Source organism: Athene noctua, chromosome 14 (assembly GCF_965140245.1).
Source record: "Athene noctua chromosome 14, bAthNoc1.hap1.1, whole genome shotgun sequence".
NCBI classification, from domain to species: Eukaryota; Metazoa; Chordata; class Aves; order Strigiformes; family Strigidae; genus Athene; species Athene noctua.
The window spans coordinates 3,493,608-3,516,150 of NC_134050.1; the positions used below are offsets into that span (position 1 = coordinate 3,493,608).

The following is a 22,543-nucleotide window of genomic DNA, read 5'->3' on the forward strand; positions in this document are numbered from 1 at the left end:
TGTAAAATTGTGCTAGAAGGGTTTACTCCGTGGTGATGACTGATCATTATGTAAAAAGTAACTGAAAGTACAGTTTATTTATAATAAAGGATATAAAGTTTCAAGTTGCCTGGTCTTAAATAGACTGGGATAAATGTTGAAAAGTAGAAATAGGTGCCCCTGACAACCCTACCTAGTTCCTTACGGTTTTCTTTATAAAAATGCACTCTAAAGTAGTCACCGATGCATGACTCTCTGGTTCCAAGTTACTGGAAAAAATGCTGTGGATGCAAACTAAAATCTTTAATACAGAGCAGTGTCCCCATCCCTACTCCATCCCCTAAAAAAAAGAAATTGCTGCCCTGGTAAGTATATGCTGCTTGTCCGTGATTGCTGCCCACTAGCTGGCATTCCTCAGGGCGATGTTACCAATACATTTTATGTAACCTGAAATTCTACACAGGAACACTTGAGCAGGATGGGCAGTAAAAGTAGTTGTTTAGAACCTCAGAATATTCCGTGGTATTTGCACTTGATAAAATCTCAGTGCTGGTAAGCCTGAGAAACAAACTGTACAATTCATTGTTAAAGGATGAAACTTTAATTTCTCTAATGTAAGATGTGACTAAACGTAATTCAGGCGTTGCTTTGGTTTTTTTTTTTGTAAATTCAATTTAAAATTGATACTTCAAAATTACATCCCACATGCTTTTTTCTGTGTGTTAGAGATGGGTATTAAAAGGAAAGTACTATAGAACTTTAAAATTGGCCAACAGACTTTAATTCAGCAGAAATATTTTTTGGCACTAAGCAGATGGAGGTAAGTTTCTCATTTCATAATGCCACAAAGTTTCTGCTGTTGTTGCTACTAGTCTTAGGTGTTAAATAAAAATCACTGTTGCATAAGAAATCTCACCTATTTACAAAAAAAGAGAAAAAGGCACAAAGTTAGATCCTACATGTTTATTTCTTATCCTGCTGATGCTCCTAAAATTCAGTTTTGCTCCCAGAGAAATTCTGTGAATAAGGCTAATCTTTGGGTTGTTTTAATTTCCTAATGAGAAAAATCTAGGTGTTTCAAAGTTTGATAATTCTTGTTGATCTTTGATCTGAATCAAATTAAGACACTGCTCTGATGAAGTGTTATTAGTCTCCACGACAGACTTACAACAGTCTGTCATTTCTGCAAAGGCTTCATAGTTAAACATTTTTCATTGCTCCTAGAGTATACTTTGTGCCTCCAACGCGTAGAAATCTAGACCAGCTGTTAAGTTTCACTAACTCCTTGAACTCAGTGGTATTACCAGTTTCACTTTTCTCCCAGGCTGGCAGAGTTGCCAAAAACTGTCTTAAAAGTATAATGTTTTTCCCCTGTTTGAGCAGTTTTCTGCTGCAGTCTATATTTGAGGCCAGTTCTCTGCTCAAGCACTGGCTGATTCAGTGAATCACAGAGGTTTTGTAGTGATGCTTCACCATGTTGCTAAATCTTCAGACTGGATTTTTTAAGCATGCTGCATCACCATGATGATGTTGTAGACCATTATGAGTCAAGCACCGTTGTCTTCAAATGTTAGGCTAAAGTTTGAATGCGGGGAAATTCACACCTTGTCTTGAGAACCTTGTCAGCCTTGCTGAAAGGTGCATCTTCTCAATTTAGGTAGTTTGCATTATGTTTTAGTAGCGGTTCTCTGTTTTATACTTAACAAAGTACTTTCTGCCAGTGATAGATTATTAGTTAAGCTGCTCTGTTAGTTACATGTCGCTTTTAACAAATGAAGGTTGTTTGGTATTGTTGTGTGATTGGTGTCTTTACATCAGACCAACTGCTGCTCTTGGCATCGTAGCTTAGAGCAGGCAAATATGACAAAAACCTATCTTGGTATTTCTGAGATCCCTCGTGTGATTCTGTGCAAATTAGATGCAAGAAATCAGCTGAGAGCCCACATACCATTTTTTAATGCGGTGTTTGCAACAGGCAGGCATTTTGCAACATTCTTTAATGCAGATGCTATCTGGAAGTATTCTGTGTTTTTTTCTGTCCAGGCTTTGTCTACATAAGAATGCATCTATGCTAGCAGTTGAAGTCCTCATGATCAGAATCAGATAATTACCTGCTGTCTGTCTACTGAAGAGGCTCTTTTTTACAGAAAGTTTTAGAACATTTTACTCTGGGTTTCTGAATCATCAGTAATAGCAGAAAAGCCCCAAAATGCCCAGTTTGAGGGGTAGGGGGAGGAAATATCAAACTGACAGGATCTCTGCTGTCTCAAACAGCAGTTTCCTAGAATATGTCTAATTCTACATGGATAACACTTGTTGGTGTCAGGGTGAAGAAGCAAGCACATTTTTCATGGTGAAAAGCAGCAAAGAAATGGGATGATTAGTATCAAACAGGGCTTTACTGAAAAGAAACTATTCAAAGTGCTCTCTAGCAAGGTGGGTAGAACTGTATTTATTTGTTCTGCACAGATGAACATAAAAGTAGCACTTCCATTTGTGGTTGGTAAGCAGAGTTTTCATTCTAGCTTACGGGTCAAGGCTAACTTTTCTTTGGCAAGTCTAGGGGTTTACCTGTGCCAGTGTCCTTTCATTACTTCAAAATCAGAGTCTTTAATTAAATACTTGACCCTAACTTCTGGTATTTATCCTCTATTTACTGGGATGAGGAGAGGTGGGAGGAAAGTGGGGCATTAGTTGTATTCCATCTCTCTTTTGGTAGGCTATGTGGGCTGTGAGTTCCTGTACTGCTTTTATGATGGTTTTTTGCATTTCATCTTTCTCATATGATGTGAAATAAACTGTAAATGGACCTACCTAGCTGCATGTGAAACGAATGTTAGCACATGACACGTGGTATATTGAAATCTGAACTCAGAGCAGGTTTTCTCTCTGCTAATCTGACACGACGAATTTCAAATAGGAACAACATAATGAATGGTCTTTACAAGTCTTTGGTCTTACAAAAAGCACAGCTGATTTACATGGATTTTAATCTTACAATTCTAATCACATGGAGTGTAGAAAAAAAAAAATGCCCGCAAACGAAGCTCACATAAGGTGTAAGTTATTTTGAGTTGACCTGTAAAATTAAAGACCTTGGTGTAGAGCTAACTCCTCTCCCCTTTCAGTAGAAATGTCACCAACAAAGCTTTCATTTCTAAAGCATGGGAATGTGTAATCTGTGTTTTTATTTTTGGATTTCAGTGCACCTCAGTGTAGCAAACTATTCAAGTGTAAGGTTATCTAAGCACTAATATCAATTTACATAGATTTAAAAGTAGCTGAACGTGTATTTTTGTCTTTATCCTGTTTTATGAATAGTGGGACTATTCTTATAGAAGGAAGCCCAACAGGATTAGCTTTAACCTTTGAAGGGATCAAGCTGAAGTTAAAAAGGGAAGAAGGGGAAAGCATTTTAAAAAACATGGGGAAAGCAGTATAGCATTTAAATATTCTAGAAACCTGTTTTTTAAGGTACTAAGCGGTCTGGTTAGCTGGGATGGTAATTTACACTCAAATTCAAGCATTCTCAGCGGTCCCAGAGTAGTTGTGCAAAGTCTATCCACTTAAATGTTTTTGGATCAAGTCTTTTAATCAAAAAGATTCACATTGTTCATATGGTTTCAGATTCGGCTGTTTGTGATCAGTCCTTCGTAACTAGATATTGAGAAGACCCTGCAGTAAAACTCATACGGAAACTATTAATTCTTACCACTGAATGCTACTTTTATAGTGAATTTTGTTTCCTCTTCATTGCCAGAAGACAGAAATCTGGACATTCAATTCTGTAATCAACTTTTAAAATAATCTTTCCTTTTTTAATGATATAGATGAGGCTTTTCAGTAACTGATTAAGAATATGCGTTCTCAGAAAGGGAACAGTAGAGAATTTCTTGACTTCGGACAGACGGAGGATTTTTCATTAGGGCGGCTGCCTCTATTAACAAGATACGATAATTCCTTGAACTTCGGCTGGAATATCTTGTTGGTGTAGAACAAAACCAGCTCAGTCATTAGGTTAATTTTACATTTGAGGCAGATTATTTTCCCAGTTTAGTAAATGACTGACATAACTGCTTCTTCATGGTTTGGTAGGAGATCCATGGCAAAGTCAGAACACACATCCCTCCCTTAGAAGATTGTTTTTGTAGCATTGCAGTTCGGTTTGCGTTTAGTAAGGTTTATTTTGTAATGCAGTATACATCCTGTCAACTGCAAATTGATGCTGCAGTGCAATTGCAGAGAATTACTTGTGCCTGTGCATTACTCTCCACTGGTTTAGATTTCTGATTCTTGTTTTCCTGTGATGAGACAGCTGTCTTCTGTGGTCAAAGCATCAGAGCCTCTAGGCACCTTTGGAGACTTAGAATGAATCTAATGGTTTTGAGAACCATTCTTTGGGCCATTTGTGCAAGAATTTATTGGAAAATTGCTCTTTACATTCTAGCCATGGAGACAAAACATTAAGAATCATTTGTCCTCTGACGGGGCAAGTTAGTCTAGTGCTAATACTGTAACAGTAAGAAGGTTATGTGGTATGATACAATTACATCTTCTAGTACTATTTCTTCCTTTTTGAGCAACTTGTGTTCCTTTTCCTTAGGAGAAATGCTTGTTTGGCTGTTGTTACTTTGGGGAGAGTCTTTCTTAGACCAGTTCCACACTAGAAAATGTGAGGAATTAATGCACGGTCTCCAAATTAATTTGACCACTCAGAAGGGCAGCAGTTCTTTCTGGTCCTAAGATGTCTTCATTTGGACTATTAGTCCTTTTTGCTAAGTCAGTGGAAAGACTGTTTAAGGGACCTTTGCTGCCTTCTATATGTATTGCTTCTTTATTTAAATATTCAAGGATCCCTTTAAAATAACATTTCTCTGAAATTCCTACTTGTTCAGTATATTATATAATCTTGGTGAACAAATGGAGAATTCTAAAAACCTTCCATACAAAAATTATTATGATTTGATAGTTTCATTTTACAAAAATAATTTTCTGAAATTATTATGGTTATCAAACTTAGCTTTTTTTGCACTTTTATACAAGCATATTTGAAAAGAATCTATCGTAACTGTAGGCATGCGATGAGTGTTGTGAGAAATTGTCAAGCTGTAAATCTAATGGGGAACTTAATGCCCCTAAAATGTCCCATTTTCCCCAGCTGTATCATCAAATTACACAATAAATCATCACTTTCTTACAAATTTTGCTTTCTTACTTTCTCTGAGATATTGAGGATACCAAAATCAAGAGGAATGATTTTTTTTTTTTTAAATGAGCTGTATATTACTGTAATGAACACTGATTTCTTATAGAAGTGAGAATCAGCTAGACAATTTTAAATTGAGGGTCTTAAGCTAGAGCGATGTAAGGTGTGAGATCTATGTAATGAAATAATTGGCTTTTATTTTTTCTAGGTAGTGATCCCTTATGTACCGTTTAAGATATGTAATATGTTGCAGCAGTCCAATCCCTGCCTTGTTTTTAAGGTCTTAGTATTACAAGGAGTTTTTTAGCTTGGGTTACGGGGTTAGTGCCTTGCTATTGGTGATGGCAGACTGCAAAGTATCATGCTCCTCAGTTTGGCAACCCTGTGTAAGATATGGGCACCTATTATCTTACTAAATTAACTGAAAAAAAAGCATTAGAGGGGTGCCTATGTCCAATTCTGTTGCCACTGCTGAAGGACTGTTTGCTCATGATGCATGGCTGAGGTACACAACCAGGGTAATTTATATGAGTGTATAAATTAGGGATCTCTAGCCCAGTGAGATGGGCCAAATAAATTGCTTTTTAACTTTAAACTTTTTAACTTTAATGATCTGGCCAGTAGATGAGACAGCACGTCTTTAATTCATCTCATTGCGTTTTGTCATGTTAACAGATTATCTTGAAATCCATGGGTGCTCTGTGTACTTTCAAGTCCTGTAAATTTGTTCTTCTGAGTGTGAAACCAATATAAAATTAACTCTAGGTGAAAAAGCACTGCTTCTTTGTGAAATGTCATACTTCCTAATAACTGCAAAGGATAAGGGTATTAGTAGATCACTTAATGTTAGCCATCTAAAAACACATTTAAAAACATCCCACTGCTTCTGTAAAATACAAAAGGCAATGAGAAACAGGAATGAGAAGCAGAAATGAGCTAAAGCACATAGGAAGAACCAAAATGCCTAAGTCAGGAAGGAAGCAAAGGTAGTTTGCAGGAGTGTGAATGTGGGATGTTGTCTTCTGCTGTGGCTTAAAGTGAGTGTGAAATTGAAGAGGAAATTGCAAGCCACAGGGCATGTTGAAAATTGACTTTTTATTAAAATGAGATTTGCAGACAAATTGACAATCTAGGTATGAAGTTAAATGTGGCTAGAAAGGAGTGAAAAACAGAAGGATGCTTAGCATTTGTAAATTACTTCATACAGTTAATACTACATTAAATTTGATCCTGGGCAAAGTGCCTAAATAAAAAAGGTAATGATTTTCCTGATTTGGAGAAGATATTAAAGAATGGATACCATAGTTAAAGATGTGTTGTACAATAAAATGCACACTGAGAGAGCAAAGAACACTGCATTGTCTCCCATTATTTGGAAAAATGATTGGAGTAGGTAGCTCATACTTCCTGATTAGAAGCATAAAGCTAGATGCTGTTACAGAAAATCCGCTCACGTATGGCAAGACCTAAATAACTAAAGCAAGTTCTTGTTTTCTTGAATAGTGCTGAGCAGGGAGTATGAAAGGCATCTTCCTGATGTTCTGTAGGAGGTTTTGGTGCTTTTAGTCAGACACGTATGTGTATACACAGCTGGAGTTTTACAGGCATGTTTTAGAACTTGGAGACTGAAGTGGATGGTGCAGTGCAGTCAGGTGAAATCACTGGGTAAGGAATTCTATCTCAGAATGACCATATGAGGCTGCTAGAAGCAAAAAGTGAGCAAAAGATAGTAAGGGAGCAGAATTGACTAAACAGGAAGGAGTGGATCAAATGTCTATTAAAAAAATATTTTTAAAGTAACTAGTGATAATGTAGTCCCGTCTTTCTCTAACCAGGAAATAATTGTTACCATTTACTAAGCATGGTAAGATCACAAACAAAAGGTGCTTATTAAAGAAGCCTTGTGGTCTGTTGATTCTTATATTGGCATGTAAGAACTGCTTAAGCTACGTAGAGTGGATATGAGAAGTGACTTGTGGGGGAAAGTGTAATTATTGATTATATACCCAATACCAGATTCTGTTGGAGACGGTTGTCTTAAAACATTTGTAGAGGAAACTTAATCATTTTGCACCGAAGAGTTTGAGAAAACAGAACAAGGAAGAAAAGCTGGCAGTACAGCTTTATATGAGCTGTATATATGCGAGCTTTACCCAATGCAGCAACGAACAGTTTGGTAGACTGAGGCAGTACGTGCAGGTAAACAAAGCACAGAGATGCAGCAGCTCTCCACCCCTAATTTCTAGGCAATTTTGAAATGTCAGATCCGTAGGGTGTTCACGTAACAGGTAACTGAAGTTGTCCTTTTTTGTTGTTGTTTTTTTGAAGAGCTTGGAGTGTGCTTTTCATCATGATTTGAAAAGGGCTGTTTCTGCAGCTTTTCTTGAGTTTTACTAATCCACAAGAGATATTTGCAATAATGGCACCCTGTCAGGAAGGAAAAATAGCAGTGCAGGTAATAACATGAGGTGGGTTTGGTGTTTAAATGTAACTGCAAATCTGAAATTTATTTTTCTGAAAATGTGTTCTCAAAAGGAAGTAAAATGCAGAAACAAGCAAAATGAGGAGACTAGTAGAAACAGTAGATGGGAAGGAAGAGGACATACAGTTGAGAAATTGCTTCTTCATTTTTATAATCCAGATTGAAAACAAGGGAAGTAAAAAGAGAAGTATATGTGATGTCAGGAATAAATGAGATAGTGAGTGAATCAGTGACTGCAATTCAGTACCATTCTCTAACAAGAAACGTAATTTAACAGTTTTGTCACCCCACAACTGTTTGTTTTAAGGCTGCCTATAAATAAATATTTTTCTGTCCAGCTCTGGCTGGTCTCTTGGTAGTGGTGCTCGAAAGTTATGTATGCTTGCTTTTCAAAGTATTAGCATGAATAAAATGCCTCACTGCAGGACCAAGAGGCCAACATTTTTTGTAAGAGAGTAGAGGCAGATGCTAGTCCTAAAGATTTGTCTGTATGTGGAAATGAAATCAAATTGCGCTCAGGTGTAAACTAAAGCATAATAGCTGGTTTTTAGCGACTCCATCTCTGAGCCATCCTATTTTTTTAATGAAGTCCTTCTTTACATTAGATACATAGGAATTAGATGGGGTAGATGGTTCTTTAATATTCCAAACTATATTCTTAATAGCAAGGTTAAGTTTCTTTACTGCAGTGCATTAATCTTTCTTCACTTCTAGATCAATCCATTTACTATAAGTTTGTTCAGGAAGCTTGTCCAGATTCTCAATCCTTGTATTACTGCCCTTCAGAATGCACACAGTTCGCTGATACCTAAGAATATTACATTCATGTCTTCTTCTGGATTCATTTCTTTCCTGATGCATCTGAAGGTATTGGGTTTTTTTAGACAAAAAAATATCTTCTACTTGCAGATATTTTTTTTTTAATTGGTAATTCGATAGGGATTTTTAAATTAAGAATGATTTAACTCTGCTTCAGCTGGGGCACATGTTACTCTGTCTTTAGAGTAGCATTTCACAATTTCTTTGTGCTCTTTTCTGAGGACTTCTGCTCTGAGCTGCTCCCTTGCCACCCTCAGGCAGGCACATCTGGGTTCCTCCCTTTCCTGAACTTCCAGATATATCTAGTTTTATGCTCACAGGTTGGGAAATAGTCTTTTCAAGTCTTCAGTCGTGCCTGGGGTTTTTTGTTGTTTTACAACTAATCGGGTAGTGGAGATGTTCATGCAGAGATCTCTCTAGGCTGCTGCCTCTGAGAGGAGAAGGTTTGGTAGAGAGTGTTAACCTGATGTGCTTCAGTTAGTTGTCCCTGAAGGCTATTAAAGGCTTGGGGTCATGAGGCTGTAATGACAATTTTCAACAAGTTAGTGAGTGAGGAGCAACCTTGCATATTACTGGCTATTCGTGCAGCAGCTCTCTCTATCTCTGCTGTTGTTCTGTCCCAATCTCCCACTGCAACTTAGCTCCTTAGGAAAAATGCTGCCCCTCATTTATTTACTAGTGATCACTTTTCCTGTAGATGTGACCACCTTTTACTATTTTATTTTGTCTTTAATCTAACAGAAAATGGTGATGTGGCCCAGAATTTTGCTATGAAAAGTTAACATTTTCACTAGCTACTCAGTAAGTGCCTGTTCTTATGTTTATGTATGCGGGATATTAACTGGCAGTTGGATTTGCAGAATTACAGGTTCTATTCATTAGCTTCAACAATATTCTTAGTTACTGAAAATTTTATTCTTAAATACTGTGAGCAAATTCAAACTATAAATACAAATACATGATAGTGTATATGATAGACCACTATTTTGTTAATCAGGAAACAACCGTAAAACCTAAAAGATGGTTGTGATCGGGAAGCATGGTTGGTCAAACTCTGGAGCAGGCTTCCTGGAGAGGTGGTCAGTGCTCCAAGCCTGTCAGTGTTTGAGACATTTGGACAAGGCTCTTAACAACATGCTTTAGCTTTTTTTTTTTGTTCAGCCCTGAATTAGTCAGGCAGTTGGACTAGATGGTCATTGTAGAGCTCTTCCAGCTGAAATATTCTACTCTTAGGTTTCCTCTGAAGCAGACTGCCAAATGGTGCTTTTTAGCCATTTATATGGCATTGTGAAGGCATCCTGTAGGGAGATTGTTCTTCAAGTAATTCTATATCTAGTGGAAACAACATGACTTTTAAGTTTTGTTGTAGTGCCATGGTTCTAGAAGCTCTAGAACTAATACATGTAATAGTAATTGGAGGCATGTCATTTCGAATAATTTTAAGAAACTTTTCAAATCCCATTTTATGGCTGACTTTGAAATTGAGACATGTAACCATGTGAATGTGAAAAATTACACCATACTGAATGAAAAATAGTTAGAATCTCATCTTAATATATTTTGAGAAAATGAGTTTTCCTGTACTTGGTGTACTGTATCTCTTCCTTGCAGTCTTTACTAATAGCAAGATAAAAGCTGTATTTTTCACAAGGAATATTAAAACTCCAAACAAAGACTGCAGAAATACTGAATCATTCAATCCTTATCTGGTACAAATTGTAGTAAAATTATATATTACAGAAATTCCATCTGCAATTATAGGCTAATGTTTTTAAATAAAGGATTTCACTGGTTAAGCCTTGGAATATTTTGCAGAAATATGTGCTTTGTTCAGCATACATAAATTTCACATCCACTTACCTAGGCAGTTATAATCTAACCTCCTCCTTGGGTTAATGACCACATGCAAAAGCAATGTTACTCCTGCATTTTATGTACTTAAACAGAGCTTGGTTTGCTATTTGCAAAGATAATTGCTGTTATTTGACCTGTAGGAAAATGAGTTTGCCATGTTAAGTGCTCGCAAAATTAGTCACTGACGGGAAGCCTCAGCAAACAGCAAAAGGCTGAATGTGCTAAAGGTAAAAGTGAATTAGTGTGTTACACTCTCTCCATTCTTTGAAAGATTGCTTTTCTTTGAGGCAGTCTGAAAAGTTGGAACTGCAGTGATCCAAGCAGTACTTACTCTGCAAATAAAGTGCGAACATCTCTCCACCAGCCCTAGCTTATATTTTGGAAACTGGTAGAGAAATGTGAATGTATTTTTTCACACCTTCAGTTCTATACTAGTAGAGACCGAAATTATATCCCACTGGGCTTGACAGTGGGTGATTGATTATTTACCTTAACAGTCAAGATGTGGAAAAAAATTTTTAAAAAGTAAAAGGTTAACACAGATGGATTTAGTTGTGATGAATTTTGTTTAACATTTGAAATGCTAACTTCTTAATTATCTAGTAGCCAGTGATGTAACCGTGGATGAGTATAGGTCTCTTGCAGTGAGCTCCCCTCAGTTAATAAACAAAAGCAATGCTTCCAAATACATACATGTAGGCTCTGGGTATAATTTTGTACTATGAAACATATGTTGTATATGTGTTCTTAAAAAAAAAAAAAAAAAAAAAAGGTTATGATGTTGCATACAGGGTAGTATTTATAATGAAACTGGATTTTAGGAAATAGTTTTAAAAGTACTAGCCACGACAAACTAAATTCTCAGAAAGTTAACGCCAGCACTGCTGTGGTGTTTTCATCAGCTGGTGCAGTTTGCCAGCAGTGCATAGCATTTCTCTCCAGGTCCCCCTTCCAAAAAAAGTTCCAGAAAACACAGAACAGTTTGGGGACAGTGGGTAGAGGAGAGGGCAAGAGGGGTCTACCTCACCAGTGAGAGACAAGGCAGTGGATAAGGGCACATTAGATTTTTTTTGCTTGAGAAAATAATTTTCTTTCCTTGGAAAATAACCATTGCAAAAGAAGATGGAGTTAGGATATAGAAATAGATGGCAGAAAAAGCAGTGCTGATCCTTAGTACTAACCTAGCTTCCCTGGGAGCTTGACTGAAACCAAGAAGTACTGAAAAGGTTAAAATAAATCTAGGACACTTCTTAGGCTTGTGTTGTGTGTTGTCAGACAACTACAAGTAGGCTTAAGTCTCTAGATGAATAAAATCACTTCCTTTGCATAATCATAAATGACGCATGTCTTTTAATAAGTCTATTAAAAAGTGAAGTGCAATGTAATTTATGGATTAAACTTTGCCCTTGAATGTTTCTGCAGCTTGTTATAGGGAAGCATGTTGTGCATTCTGGGAAGAAATTTGACCCTGTTATTATATATTCATCTTGTGCAAAGCTGATACAGTCGTGACTCAAATTTCCTATTGGAGCATCAAAGTTAAAGTTACTCTGTCAGCAAAACAGGTGAGATTTCTTGTTGTTGCAGGCAGAGGAAGGCAAGATCAGATGTGTTTTACTACAGGAGTGTCTAGGTGTAGCTGGTCAGACTAGGTGGCCTTTGTATAGTCTTCAAGGATGGAGAGGAGATATTCATATATACCAATTTAACCTTAGAACGACAGCATGCCTACGTTCATTCTGTAGGGGGTGGATTTCTGGTGGAGACACTCCTATATGTTAGCCCCTGTGAATTAAAGCAATCAGAACAGACAGGCAGTGTTAGAAATTGAAGGATAATCTGCTGTAAAGATCTATAGTTCACTTTACGTTTGTCTTTAAGGAAAAAAATACAGTATTACTATCAATCCTTTAATGCTTGTCCACATCTAATCACTGCCTGTCTCTGTGTCTGTAATAGGAAAAACAAGAAATGTAACAGAAATGTGTGATGGTGGGTCCTGGGGGCAGTGTGTCCCCTCTCTGGTGATGGGCTTTCCCCATCCCTGGGGGTCAGGACTGCCGGGACACTTGCTTGCTAGCCACGAGCCAGGAAACACAAATACATTCCTGCAGGAGAGAGAGCTGCCCTTCCCTCTGGCTCGGGGGGCTTCATAAAAACTCCACTGACAGAGACCCAGGAAGCGTTAGCCAATATTGCATTTTCTTTATTTTTAACAAATCCTGCCAATCTCCAACCTCTGTCCTTCATTGGCACCAAGATTTCTGAATTTTCAGATACCAGTATCAAACCACTTGTGTGGATTTAATAAATACAGGACACTGACTTGAAATCCAGATGGGGTCAGCAGTTTTTCATATATCTGATAATTCATGCAGAAAGTATTTTGTTCAAGTCCTACAACATGCAGATGAACAGTATAGCTTTTTATCTTAGCAAATTTTTTTCCTTTTCAAGGTCTTCGGATATTGGAAGTGCATGCATAATTGATAAGTACTGCTTGTGCTCCACCTTTTGAAGTTGCTTGGTGACAGTGCTGCCAGGTGCTAATTACATTGCTCTGCCTAACAGCAGGATGACCGTGCACTTACCTGACACTCTGTACAACTACTGAGGTCAGCCTAGGTCACTTCTACTGAGTAACAGTTGTCACTGAGCTTTGGGGTGACAGGGGGCAGGGAGATGGGCTAAGCAGGCAGAGAGCATTCGCAGCCCTGTCAGCTGTGTATAGGAATTGTCTCTGGCATAACTCAAGGCAGACATGCAAAACACCTTTACGTGGCTAAATGTGGAAGGCACACTCAGTTTTGCCCTGCTGCCTTACAGGTTTTTATTCTGAGCTTTTAAATTTTTTTTTTGTCTTTAATAACTACAAGGTGATGCCTTTTGTCAGTGGCAAATAATTATTCAATTTTCACCAAAAAAAGTATTTATCTCCTGGTGAGTCACTCTTTAAAAAAAAGTTTCTGCTGATCTTATTGTAGACTTGACTTGTAAGTGCAAGGGGGGAAAAATAAAAAAGGTGCAGGCAGCTGTGCTCTGTACTAGACATACAAACCAAGATTCATTTGTTCTTTTCCAGTCGGTGGCCAAGGATAAAGAGTTTGCAGGGTGTGGGAGACAGACTGAGAGCTCTGCCTCTTTAGTGAGAGTTAAATCCTTTTCATCGTAATCTAAGAGGTGCTGAGGAACCTGAAAAGTTACTCTTACTGTCAAAAAAGGGTGAAGTAAAAATTTGAGACAGCTTTTTTTGGACTCTACAAAGAAGGAGAAATTTAAAACATAAGAATTTACTTTCCTTCAGCTAGAGATAGGGCAGCATCAGACTCCTTAACTTGCATCCACAGAAGAATTCTGTCTGAGCAACCCTACGGTTATTCCAAGTGCCTTTTAAAGGTTGAAAGATTGTGCTTTACTCACAAAAAGCTGTGAGAAAGTGTCAGTAGGATCTGTACGTGTACCTGAGGGTGTGTTGGGTCAGTGTGTCTTACTGCAGGGCTTAGCAGTGACACGATTTCTCCGTAGCATGGACATGCCGATCCCTGATTTCAGTGAAGTATTATTTCAGAGCATTTGTTGTTTCTGCAATCAGTTATTCTCTGGTCAACTATCTTTTGACTGAACAGTTTGTGGGAAGACTGTGTGAAAATTTTACGTGCAAGACATGATTAGGCTTAACTTTTTGCAAACCTGGATTTTGTGAAATTCTTTCAACCTGGGCAGGATACCGCTCCAGTTCAAAAGTGGTACAGACACAAGGGTCTGGTCTGTGTGTGCTATTAAAGGTTTTTTTCTGCAACGCTTGTTTGAATTCTCTCATTTTTAAATGATCTTGTTCGGGAGTGAGAAATGGGGATGCTCTGTTAGGGCTCGTGGAGGCTGGGGTGTTGCAGGAGCATAGAAACTCAGGGAACAGCGGACAGGAAAGGCAGAGCGTGGTGTAGTACAGGACACATTTATTGTAGGCCTCCTGCAGATGAGTTGGTGTTCCCTAATGCTTTCGCTAAAAATTCTCTTGTGCTTTGGAATGAGAATGATATAAAGCTGATACAATTACTACCTGGTGCTAAAGGTTGCTGTTTGCTGCCTACTGCCGTGCTCCATGGGGAAAAGGCTCTCAGAGCTGCTCTTGTGTCGCACACCAAAATAAAAGCTGTGAATCCCCTAAGTAAACAGAGAGCAATGAGGTTTAAAATGGAGATTTGATGCTTTAAAAAAATGCAACCCAGCAGAACAAATCCTTATTTCACTAAAGGCTCTGTATTTTAACACAGATAAGCATCTTCTAAAGCCTTGTCCATTTTCTTTGTTTCTTCAGGGTACGTCTCTACAGGTTGCCCAGTATGTTAATGTAACCAGAGCTAATAAATACATGAAGGGTGCCAGTCTGCCCTCTGCATCTGTCCCCGTGCTTTTCTTTGCCCTGTCTGCAGCCTGTTACTTCAAGACTTAAGCTCACCCTCTACCCTTGCAGTGTGCGTGCTGTCTGAGTGAAACGAGTGCCGAGATGTGAGCGTGGTTGGGTGCCTCCTGGAAGGGAGCACCAGGGTTGGGAGCTCCTGTTAAAAAAAAAAAAAAGTTCTGCGTGGTTTATTATTCCCTTAGTCGGCATCGGCTTATTATAGCAACGTGTACTTTGAGAAATAAATGTTCAAATGTCATATTATTACCCTATTAGTTTTGTAAATATGGTATTTTACCCTTAATTCACTAAATCCTGATCTAGAGGCTTTGGTACCTGAGTGGATCAATATATGCACTTAAACAACAGAGTATCTTGAAATAAGAGGCTAAGTGTGTGTCCAAGCCAGAATACAGGAAAGCAGCTTTGCCTACAGATACCTAAATTTTGGCCCTAGTGGAAGTGAAGGATAAATAAAACAAATAAACGCTGATTTGGAAAAACCTAAGCAAAGTACATGTTTTTTGTATGTTTAATTACATTTTTTCAGCATTATGTGGTGTTACAATGTAATTAGTTTAGGCAGCCAGAGTACAAACTGGAACGCTGTAGTGCTGTATGAAAAAACAATTTGAAAATAGTAGGAGTATATTCTTAAGTGATTTGTTTTTTTCTGCTTCCCTATAGATTAAAGCAAAAAATTATGACAAAGTGGAAAAGGTGAGTCCTATCAATATATCTCTATACCCAGAACAAGTATCTTCTGATTAGGCTAAAGCAGATTAAAAAGAACCATAGCTGTTGTTGAATGCATTATTCGAAAAGATAAGAAGTATCACTAAAGTCAATTTGTTTTTGCTACCAAACTGTGATGAGTGAAGTGCGCAGAGGAATTTCTCTGTTTAAATCTCTCCAATTCCTTTGCATAGCACAGAAATGCTTTAGTCAAAAGGATAACTAGTTTAACCTATTCTTTCTTACAAATCTCAATCATAATTACAAAGAGTATTTTAATTCATACTGTATAGCTTTAAAAGTAGAAACCCAATTTCTGTATCTGGAATCCTGATCACGTCTTCTTGATGTATTAAACAGTTATTTCAGCGATGCCTTATGAAGGTTTTACACATTGATTTATGGAAATGTTACCTTTCCTATGTACGAGAAACCAAGGGGAAGCTACCTAGTTACAAGTAAGTTAAGAGTTGCTCTGAATTACTCTAGTTTTATGGTGAATCTCTTACTGGTTTTTGACTAGGGAGTGGGGAGGAACCTGGGTGACAAATCTGCCCAGGAATCTTCTGGTAGAGTATTGGGGGGGATAATACATAATCTGCATTTAGGAAACATTTTCTTTAAAGTTTCTTTAATTGAGCTTGCTGGGTAAAATTGCTTCCTTAGTCTGGATCCATATAACAAGGTGAGACAAGAGCTGGGGAGGAGCTGACGTATCCATGCCGGTTCCCTGTAGACAAGGTTGGTGCTTGAGCCAATCTGAAACACGCTTCCTCCTCAGACAGGACCTTTTGCTATCCTCCCCCTTAGTGCCCTGTTTAGAGTCTCCACAAAAATTGATTCCAGCTGAGGTACTATATTTGACTAGCAGGAGTTCAATAGTAAATAATTCAGTAGTTAAAGTTTTGGAATGCGTAAAAATGCGTTAAAAATCAGAGTGTCACAATTTTGGGGTGTATTAATGTTCATCCCTTTTCAGTTACTGCGTTTTACTTGTTTACAACCCTGTGGACTGAGTTTAATGCTTTTTCTTCCTGTTTAAGGTTTAAAAAAATATTAGTACCTTTCAGCATCTTTAAACTCTTTCTTTCCCAGTCCACCATAATTTCTTTGTACTAGAACTGGCAAGATAACTAATGCATTAACAGAAAAAAAGCGCCATTTTTATTAAAATTTATTTTTACAAGATTGTTTTGAAACAATTTTGACAGTATCAGCACCCCCCCTTATCTTTTTATCTAATTGAACTTTCTTCCATTTTTCCTGTTGATATGGTCAAGGACTGGTAAGGTACCGAAAGACATTTCAGTAAAGAAAACTGGGAGAAAAGTAGGAGAGTGAAAAAGCTGTTTTCACTGAAACTTTACCAAGGAAATATTCTGTGAACATTTTAAATTTGGGGAAAATTATTTCGAATCTGGGGGGATAAGAAATCACTTTGGGCAGTTTCCACACGGGGGGGGGCTACTCCTAATTTCCCCAGCCTTTTGGTGTTCCTGGAGAATTACAGCAAGGTTCGGGGAATTCTGAGGGGGGGGGGGGGGGGGAAAAGAACCAGGGGTACATCTGTCAGCTAAGAAAATGTAAAGAGTAGTTGTTTAATATTTTCTCAACTTCACATAGTGTACATGGATTTCTACTTAATTAAGGGGGAGGTGGGGCACAGGAACCATTAGTATGCTAGATTGCCATCAGCAGATTTAAATAATTTTCTTAAACAGAAAACCTAAATGCAGAATTTAAAGTTATCTGAATGCCAGTTGTTACTCTCAGCTGTTGAATGACCCTTTTCAATGTTTGGTTAAAATTTGCTGCACAAAAGAATACCTTAAATAAAGAATTTTTTAAATAGTAAACACTTGCTCTATGGTCTTTGTGGTTTGTTTTTTTCCTCAGAGAAAAAATGGCTCAGGCATATGATTTTGCTCTGGATAAGATTGGCATGGAAATCATGTCATACCAGGTATGTTTTTTTTATCAAAGCACGTTTTATTTCTAACTTTATAACAAGTACAACTAAACATTGGTTTCATTATATGTAATATTTTTTTCTCACATAGATCTGGGTGGATTACATCAATTTTTTGAAAGGCGTGTAAGTATCTCAAAAGAATTTTTTTAAGCTCAGTTAATGTAATGTTGATGTTCATACCAGTTATAACCTTGTAATAGCTGACATTAATCTCTCTCCCCATTATTTAGAGAAGCAGTAGGATCTTATGCAGAAAACCAGAGGATAACAGCTGTCCGTAGGGTTTACCAGCGTGGTTGCGTGAATCCAATGATAAACATAGAGCAGCTCTGGAGAGATTATAACAAATACGAAGAGGTAATCATGAACATGAAATCTGTGACATTAAAAAAGAAATAATAATAGTATAATCAAGTATGGTGCCTAAACTGTATCCACTAAATAATTATGTATAAAAGACATGACCAGCAGTATAAACATATTTTGTGTGTGGTATGTACCAAGACCTGTGGCAAAACTCTACAGGTACCTGAGCGAGTTTTTAAATTTATTTTAAAGACTTTTTATAGGATACTTTTAACTGTCCCATTTCCCAGCTGGCTCAGTGGAATTGCTAGTGAATGAGAAATCACTGTCGTCAGTGATGGAGAACATTTAATGAAAGCTAGAGCAGATCAGCTGGCAATGAGGGCTTGCTTCCCCAAGGAGGCACTCCCCTCCTTTCAGTTATAGTTGAATAGGGTGAAATGGCATTCAGCTATGATGGTTTGGACTCAAGTACATATACGGTCTCAAGTATATACACATACGTATATACATATACGGTCTCAAGTACATATAAAATGCTCCTCACCATCCTTCACCTGAAGCCATTACAGCATCAATTCAGGTGAGTTTGCCACCACACTGTCTTCAGCAAGCGTGACCTCAACTCATTGTCCTTGCGGGCTAATTTGTAGCTGCACCTTTATGGTGCATTTGTAAACACATTTAGTAACAGCTTGTGAACCTACCCCAGTCAGCAGAGGTGAGGGTGCAGAGCTGAGGGCGGGTGCTCAGCACTCTCAAGCACTCTCAAGCAGGGATGTTCATCCAGTGCTCTCCCTTAGCTTGCCTCTTGCACCCAGGGTTGCAGGTGCTATGGGTCAGCTGTGCACTGAGCCAGAAAGAAGGGACAATTTCTCTTTCCTTGCTCTAATTATGCAAGTCGTAGGCTTGGTAACCTTTTAACATTAATAGGGCCACTGTGCTTAGCCAGTGGGAGTACCTCCGGGCATCTGCAGCCGCGAGCATGTACTGTAACAGCTGATGGCCCTGTCGGTGCTTGGGGATGCCACAGGTAGCCTGCTGACCACCAGGGAAGGTGCCCAGCAACACGCCTTCTGCATAGAAAATCCCCACTACAACTTCCCTGTAAACCTCCTCTCCCAGTCACCAGTCGCCACATAACAAACGAAGGCTCTCACTGCTGGTTCCTACTACTTCCATTATACCTAGGGAGACTTGTCAAAATGATAGCAGAAACCTGTCCTACATTTGTTCTGTACCTTTGGGTTGAGGCAGCTCTGGCTGACCCCTGAACACACACCAGTACCTTGCGCTGTTCAGAGCTGCTGGGAGCCGAGGGCCAGGGCCCTGCTCGGGCACAGGTTTCTGCACGTCCTGCTCTGGCTAGGCTGGCCCGAGGGAAGGGGCTGCTGCTTACAGACGTCCTGGCACAGAGAAGGAAATGCTCCTCACCAGAAGGGCTCTTTGAGAGGGAACTGATTCCCCTCAACAGTAGTCCAGCAACACAGAGATCAGTACAAAAGTGCAGGTCTCAGAATGAAAGGTCACTGGCTATTTGCTGCAGTTAAACACTCTCAAGCTTCCCTTTAGCTCAGTCGGTAGCCACAGGGTAGCAATGTCAGCCTGTCAGTCACCAGCGTCTTTAATTAAACGAATGGTCAAAAGTGGTAACACCCCTAGTGGGACAGAGAAGTGACAATCTTTGGCTCACAAAGCCACACAGCTGCACCTCACAAAGCTGGGCACGCAGCCCGGGGGAACATTGCTGCGTTCCCAGCCCCGTCCTGGGTTAAACTGGGCACTGCTGGTGTGTACACTACCTGGCCCAGACAGTGCTCCCAGGCAGCACCCTGCACCAGTCCAGACGGTACCTTTGCTTCTGTAGTGAGCCCGTACCCAGCTCAGTTGCCTGTTTGGAATAGGACTGAAAGCTCTGCCCACCTTACTCAGAGTCCTTGCAGGCAAAATCCACGCAGACACAGGTGTGAACAAAAGGGTGGCTGGTTACCCTGCCGTAAGGGTGGTTCTTTGAGATTTTGTTCGTGCCTGCGACCCCGTGACCAGGCCCGTGTTGCTGATGCTGAGGTGTGGGCTGTGCCCCAGCTCTCCTGCTGCCCTTGCTCAGCAGCACGACAGGGCCCTCTGCACGTGTGTGCAGGCCCGGAGGGGTGTTATTCTGCAGCGACAGGCCTCAAGTCGCTCTCAGCTGACAAAGGAACACGTATGGCAGGGTGTATGTTGAATGTAATCTCTTAAAAGCTGTCAGTTACTTCAGGAACAGAGGAGAAGGCAGAGCTTTGAGCTTGGGGGTCAATCTCTGTTACTGCTTGTCCAGGAAAAGTGAATTGCTCATATGCTGTCTCAGCCTTCACCTGGTGAACAGGAAGAGCAGCAAGGCAGGGAGCTGTGTCTCTGACTAGGCACTGACCCCAATTTAAAAGGAAAAATGTAAATCACAACTACATTCTGTCCATTTTCTCCCCCAGCAGGTTTATGTAAAGCCCATTATATTTTTGAAAGCTGTAAGTGATTAAAAATATACTGAGATGCTTCAGGTCAGTTGATTTTTAGTAGTGAGTTTATCCTCTGGTAAATAAGTTCTTGCCCATACATTTATTAGGCGAAATGCAGTACCTTTCGAGACCAGTATTTTATAATAACTATCTTTGTTGCTCACTTTGGCATCCCCTTTCAAGCTCTTCTCTGTATGAAATGAGATTCGGTATTTCCAAAGTGAAATTGCACATTCCCAATTCTTTTTTTCACCCTTGTCCAGGGCATCAATATTCACTTAGCTAAGAAGATGATTGAAGACAGGAGTAGAGATTATATGAACGCACGGCGTGTAGCAAAGGTACAACCTTCTGTCGACTTTTCTTTGTTCTATTTAATACTGCAAACTAGCATTAAACTTGGTTCTTATTTTCAAATAAAAGTGTGCGTTGAACTAATAAGTTCGGTATGTTAAAATACTCGTTTTAGAAAGCATAACCTAAAATTAGTGTTTAATGTGTTTTAAATGTGCTGTTCAAAACCTTGCTTCCCTTTCAGGAATATGAGACAGTGATGAAAGGTCTGGACCGCAATGCTCCCTCTGTCCCTCCACAAAACACCCCCCAAGAGGCTCAGCAGGTAGACATGTGGAAGAAATACATCCAGTGGGAAAAGAGCAATCCTCTGCGTACAGAAGATCAAACTCTCATAACAAAAAGAGGTAATTAGCTATTGTGCTGGGACATGTAGAATTGTATTTCTTAGCTCTATTAATGATCTCCAGCGTAAGTAATGATGTGATTTAGAGTTCAGGGATTGTGCTGGAGCAGAATTTGATTGAGTTTCTTGAATTGTGTGGGTGGGTTTTTTTTTAAACTATTCTTTAGTTTTTGCTCATGCCAAGCTGAAAGTAATACATGGATTTTGGGGGGCAGTGCTGTAGTTGTGTGCCACTGAACTTTCACTGGAGGTCAGGAAACTGTGGATCACAGCCTGGTTTTATGGCTGAAGCTCTTGAATGAGTTCTGCTGCTTCCCCTGGAGGAGGCAGGTTTTAGCTGCTGGTTATGATTCATCAAGTTCCTGGCAATATAAAAGAAGGGCAGTTGTGATCGCTGTATTCAAAGCCAATTAGTGTTAATATTGTCTGATGTATTTGCTGGATTTTGTATTTCATTCTTCCATTGTGCACGGTGGTACCATTGCTACAATAACATACACAAAGTATTTCTTACTTTTTTCCCCCGCAGTTATGTTTGCCTATGAGCAATGCCTTTTGGTTCTGGGACATCACCCAGATATCTGGTATGAAGCTGCACAGTATCTTGAGCAATCCAGTAAACTGCTAGCTGAGAAAGGGGTAAGCAGATTGCCATTAGTTTTCTTTCATTTCATTGTTTTAACATGATGTACTGTTAATTTTTCCTCAAATAATTAAGAACCATGGAGGGGAATATGAAAAATTTTAGCACCGTAAGTTGTGTCACGTCCAGAATTTTAAAATCAGGACTATTTTAAGAAATAAAAATATTTGCGTTTGAGGTAAGAATTATAAGAAACCATTTCAGTGTTGGCCAGTTTTAGGTTGCGGGGGTGGTGGTGGTGTTTTGTCCTGGTTTTGTGATTCCTTAAGGACTGGGGAAATCATTATCTTTTCATTGGGGCACTGCATGGAAGTTCACTGGGACTTCTCACACACAAAAGATATTCCCTAGATTGGCCTTCCTTGTCAATAGATGCTGAACAATTATATTGTCATACTTGTTTTATAACAGGACATGAACAATGCTAAACTTTTCAGTGATGAGGCTGCTAATATTTATGAAAGAGCGATCAGCACTTTATTAAAGAAGAATATGCTTCTTTATTTTGCATATGCAGATTATGAAGAGGTGAGCAAAAATAGTGATATACTGATGTTAAAATGCAAAGGCATCTCCTGTCAACGTCATTTATTTGAAACATATTGAATACACAAAATTCTATAGAATTGATTTACTGATTCGTCTAGCCTTAACCTCATTCAGTGTTCCTGAGCTAATAAAATAGAGAGGAAAATCCTATAGTATGAATTACAAAATTTTTGTCTTTCCACTTAAATATTGGCTATATTTTTCAAATTGCTGTGAAATTGAAAGGCTGATAGATTGGATAGATTGACATTTACTGGAGCATCAGCTTCTTCACTTTTAAAATGGGAATAAAGAACACCTTTGCTATGTAATTTCTTGGGGGTTTAATGTTTGTGTTTGCATGGCTGTGACAGAAGATGGGAGGCACGCTGTACTGCAGCTTTCTTGAGAAATCTCTTTAC

General features: G+C 38.9%; 1 protein-coding gene across 1 annotated transcript in view; it reads left to right on the forward strand.

The window, feature by feature from the left end:
* The window catches only part of CSTF3 (cleavage stimulation factor subunit 3), a 54,370-nt gene that overhangs the window by 19,716 nt on the left and 12,111 nt on the right, over positions 1 to 22,543 (forward strand). The window contains exons 4-12 of the mRNA XM_074918584.1: positions 15,430 to 15,462; positions 15,838 to 15,935; positions 17,374 to 17,440; positions 17,538 to 17,572; positions 17,680 to 17,806; positions 20,514 to 20,591; positions 20,789 to 20,951; positions 21,480 to 21,589; positions 22,005 to 22,121. Of these exons, the coding sequence (XP_074774685.1) occupies positions 15,430 to 15,462; positions 15,838 to 15,935; positions 17,374 to 17,440; positions 17,538 to 17,572; positions 17,680 to 17,806; positions 20,514 to 20,591; positions 20,789 to 20,951; positions 21,480 to 21,589; positions 22,005 to 22,121 (828 nt within the window). The remainder of the gene's footprint in view (positions 1 to 15,429; positions 15,463 to 15,837; positions 15,936 to 17,373; positions 17,441 to 17,537; positions 17,573 to 17,679; positions 17,807 to 20,513; positions 20,592 to 20,788; positions 20,952 to 21,479; positions 21,590 to 22,004; positions 22,122 to 22,543) is intronic.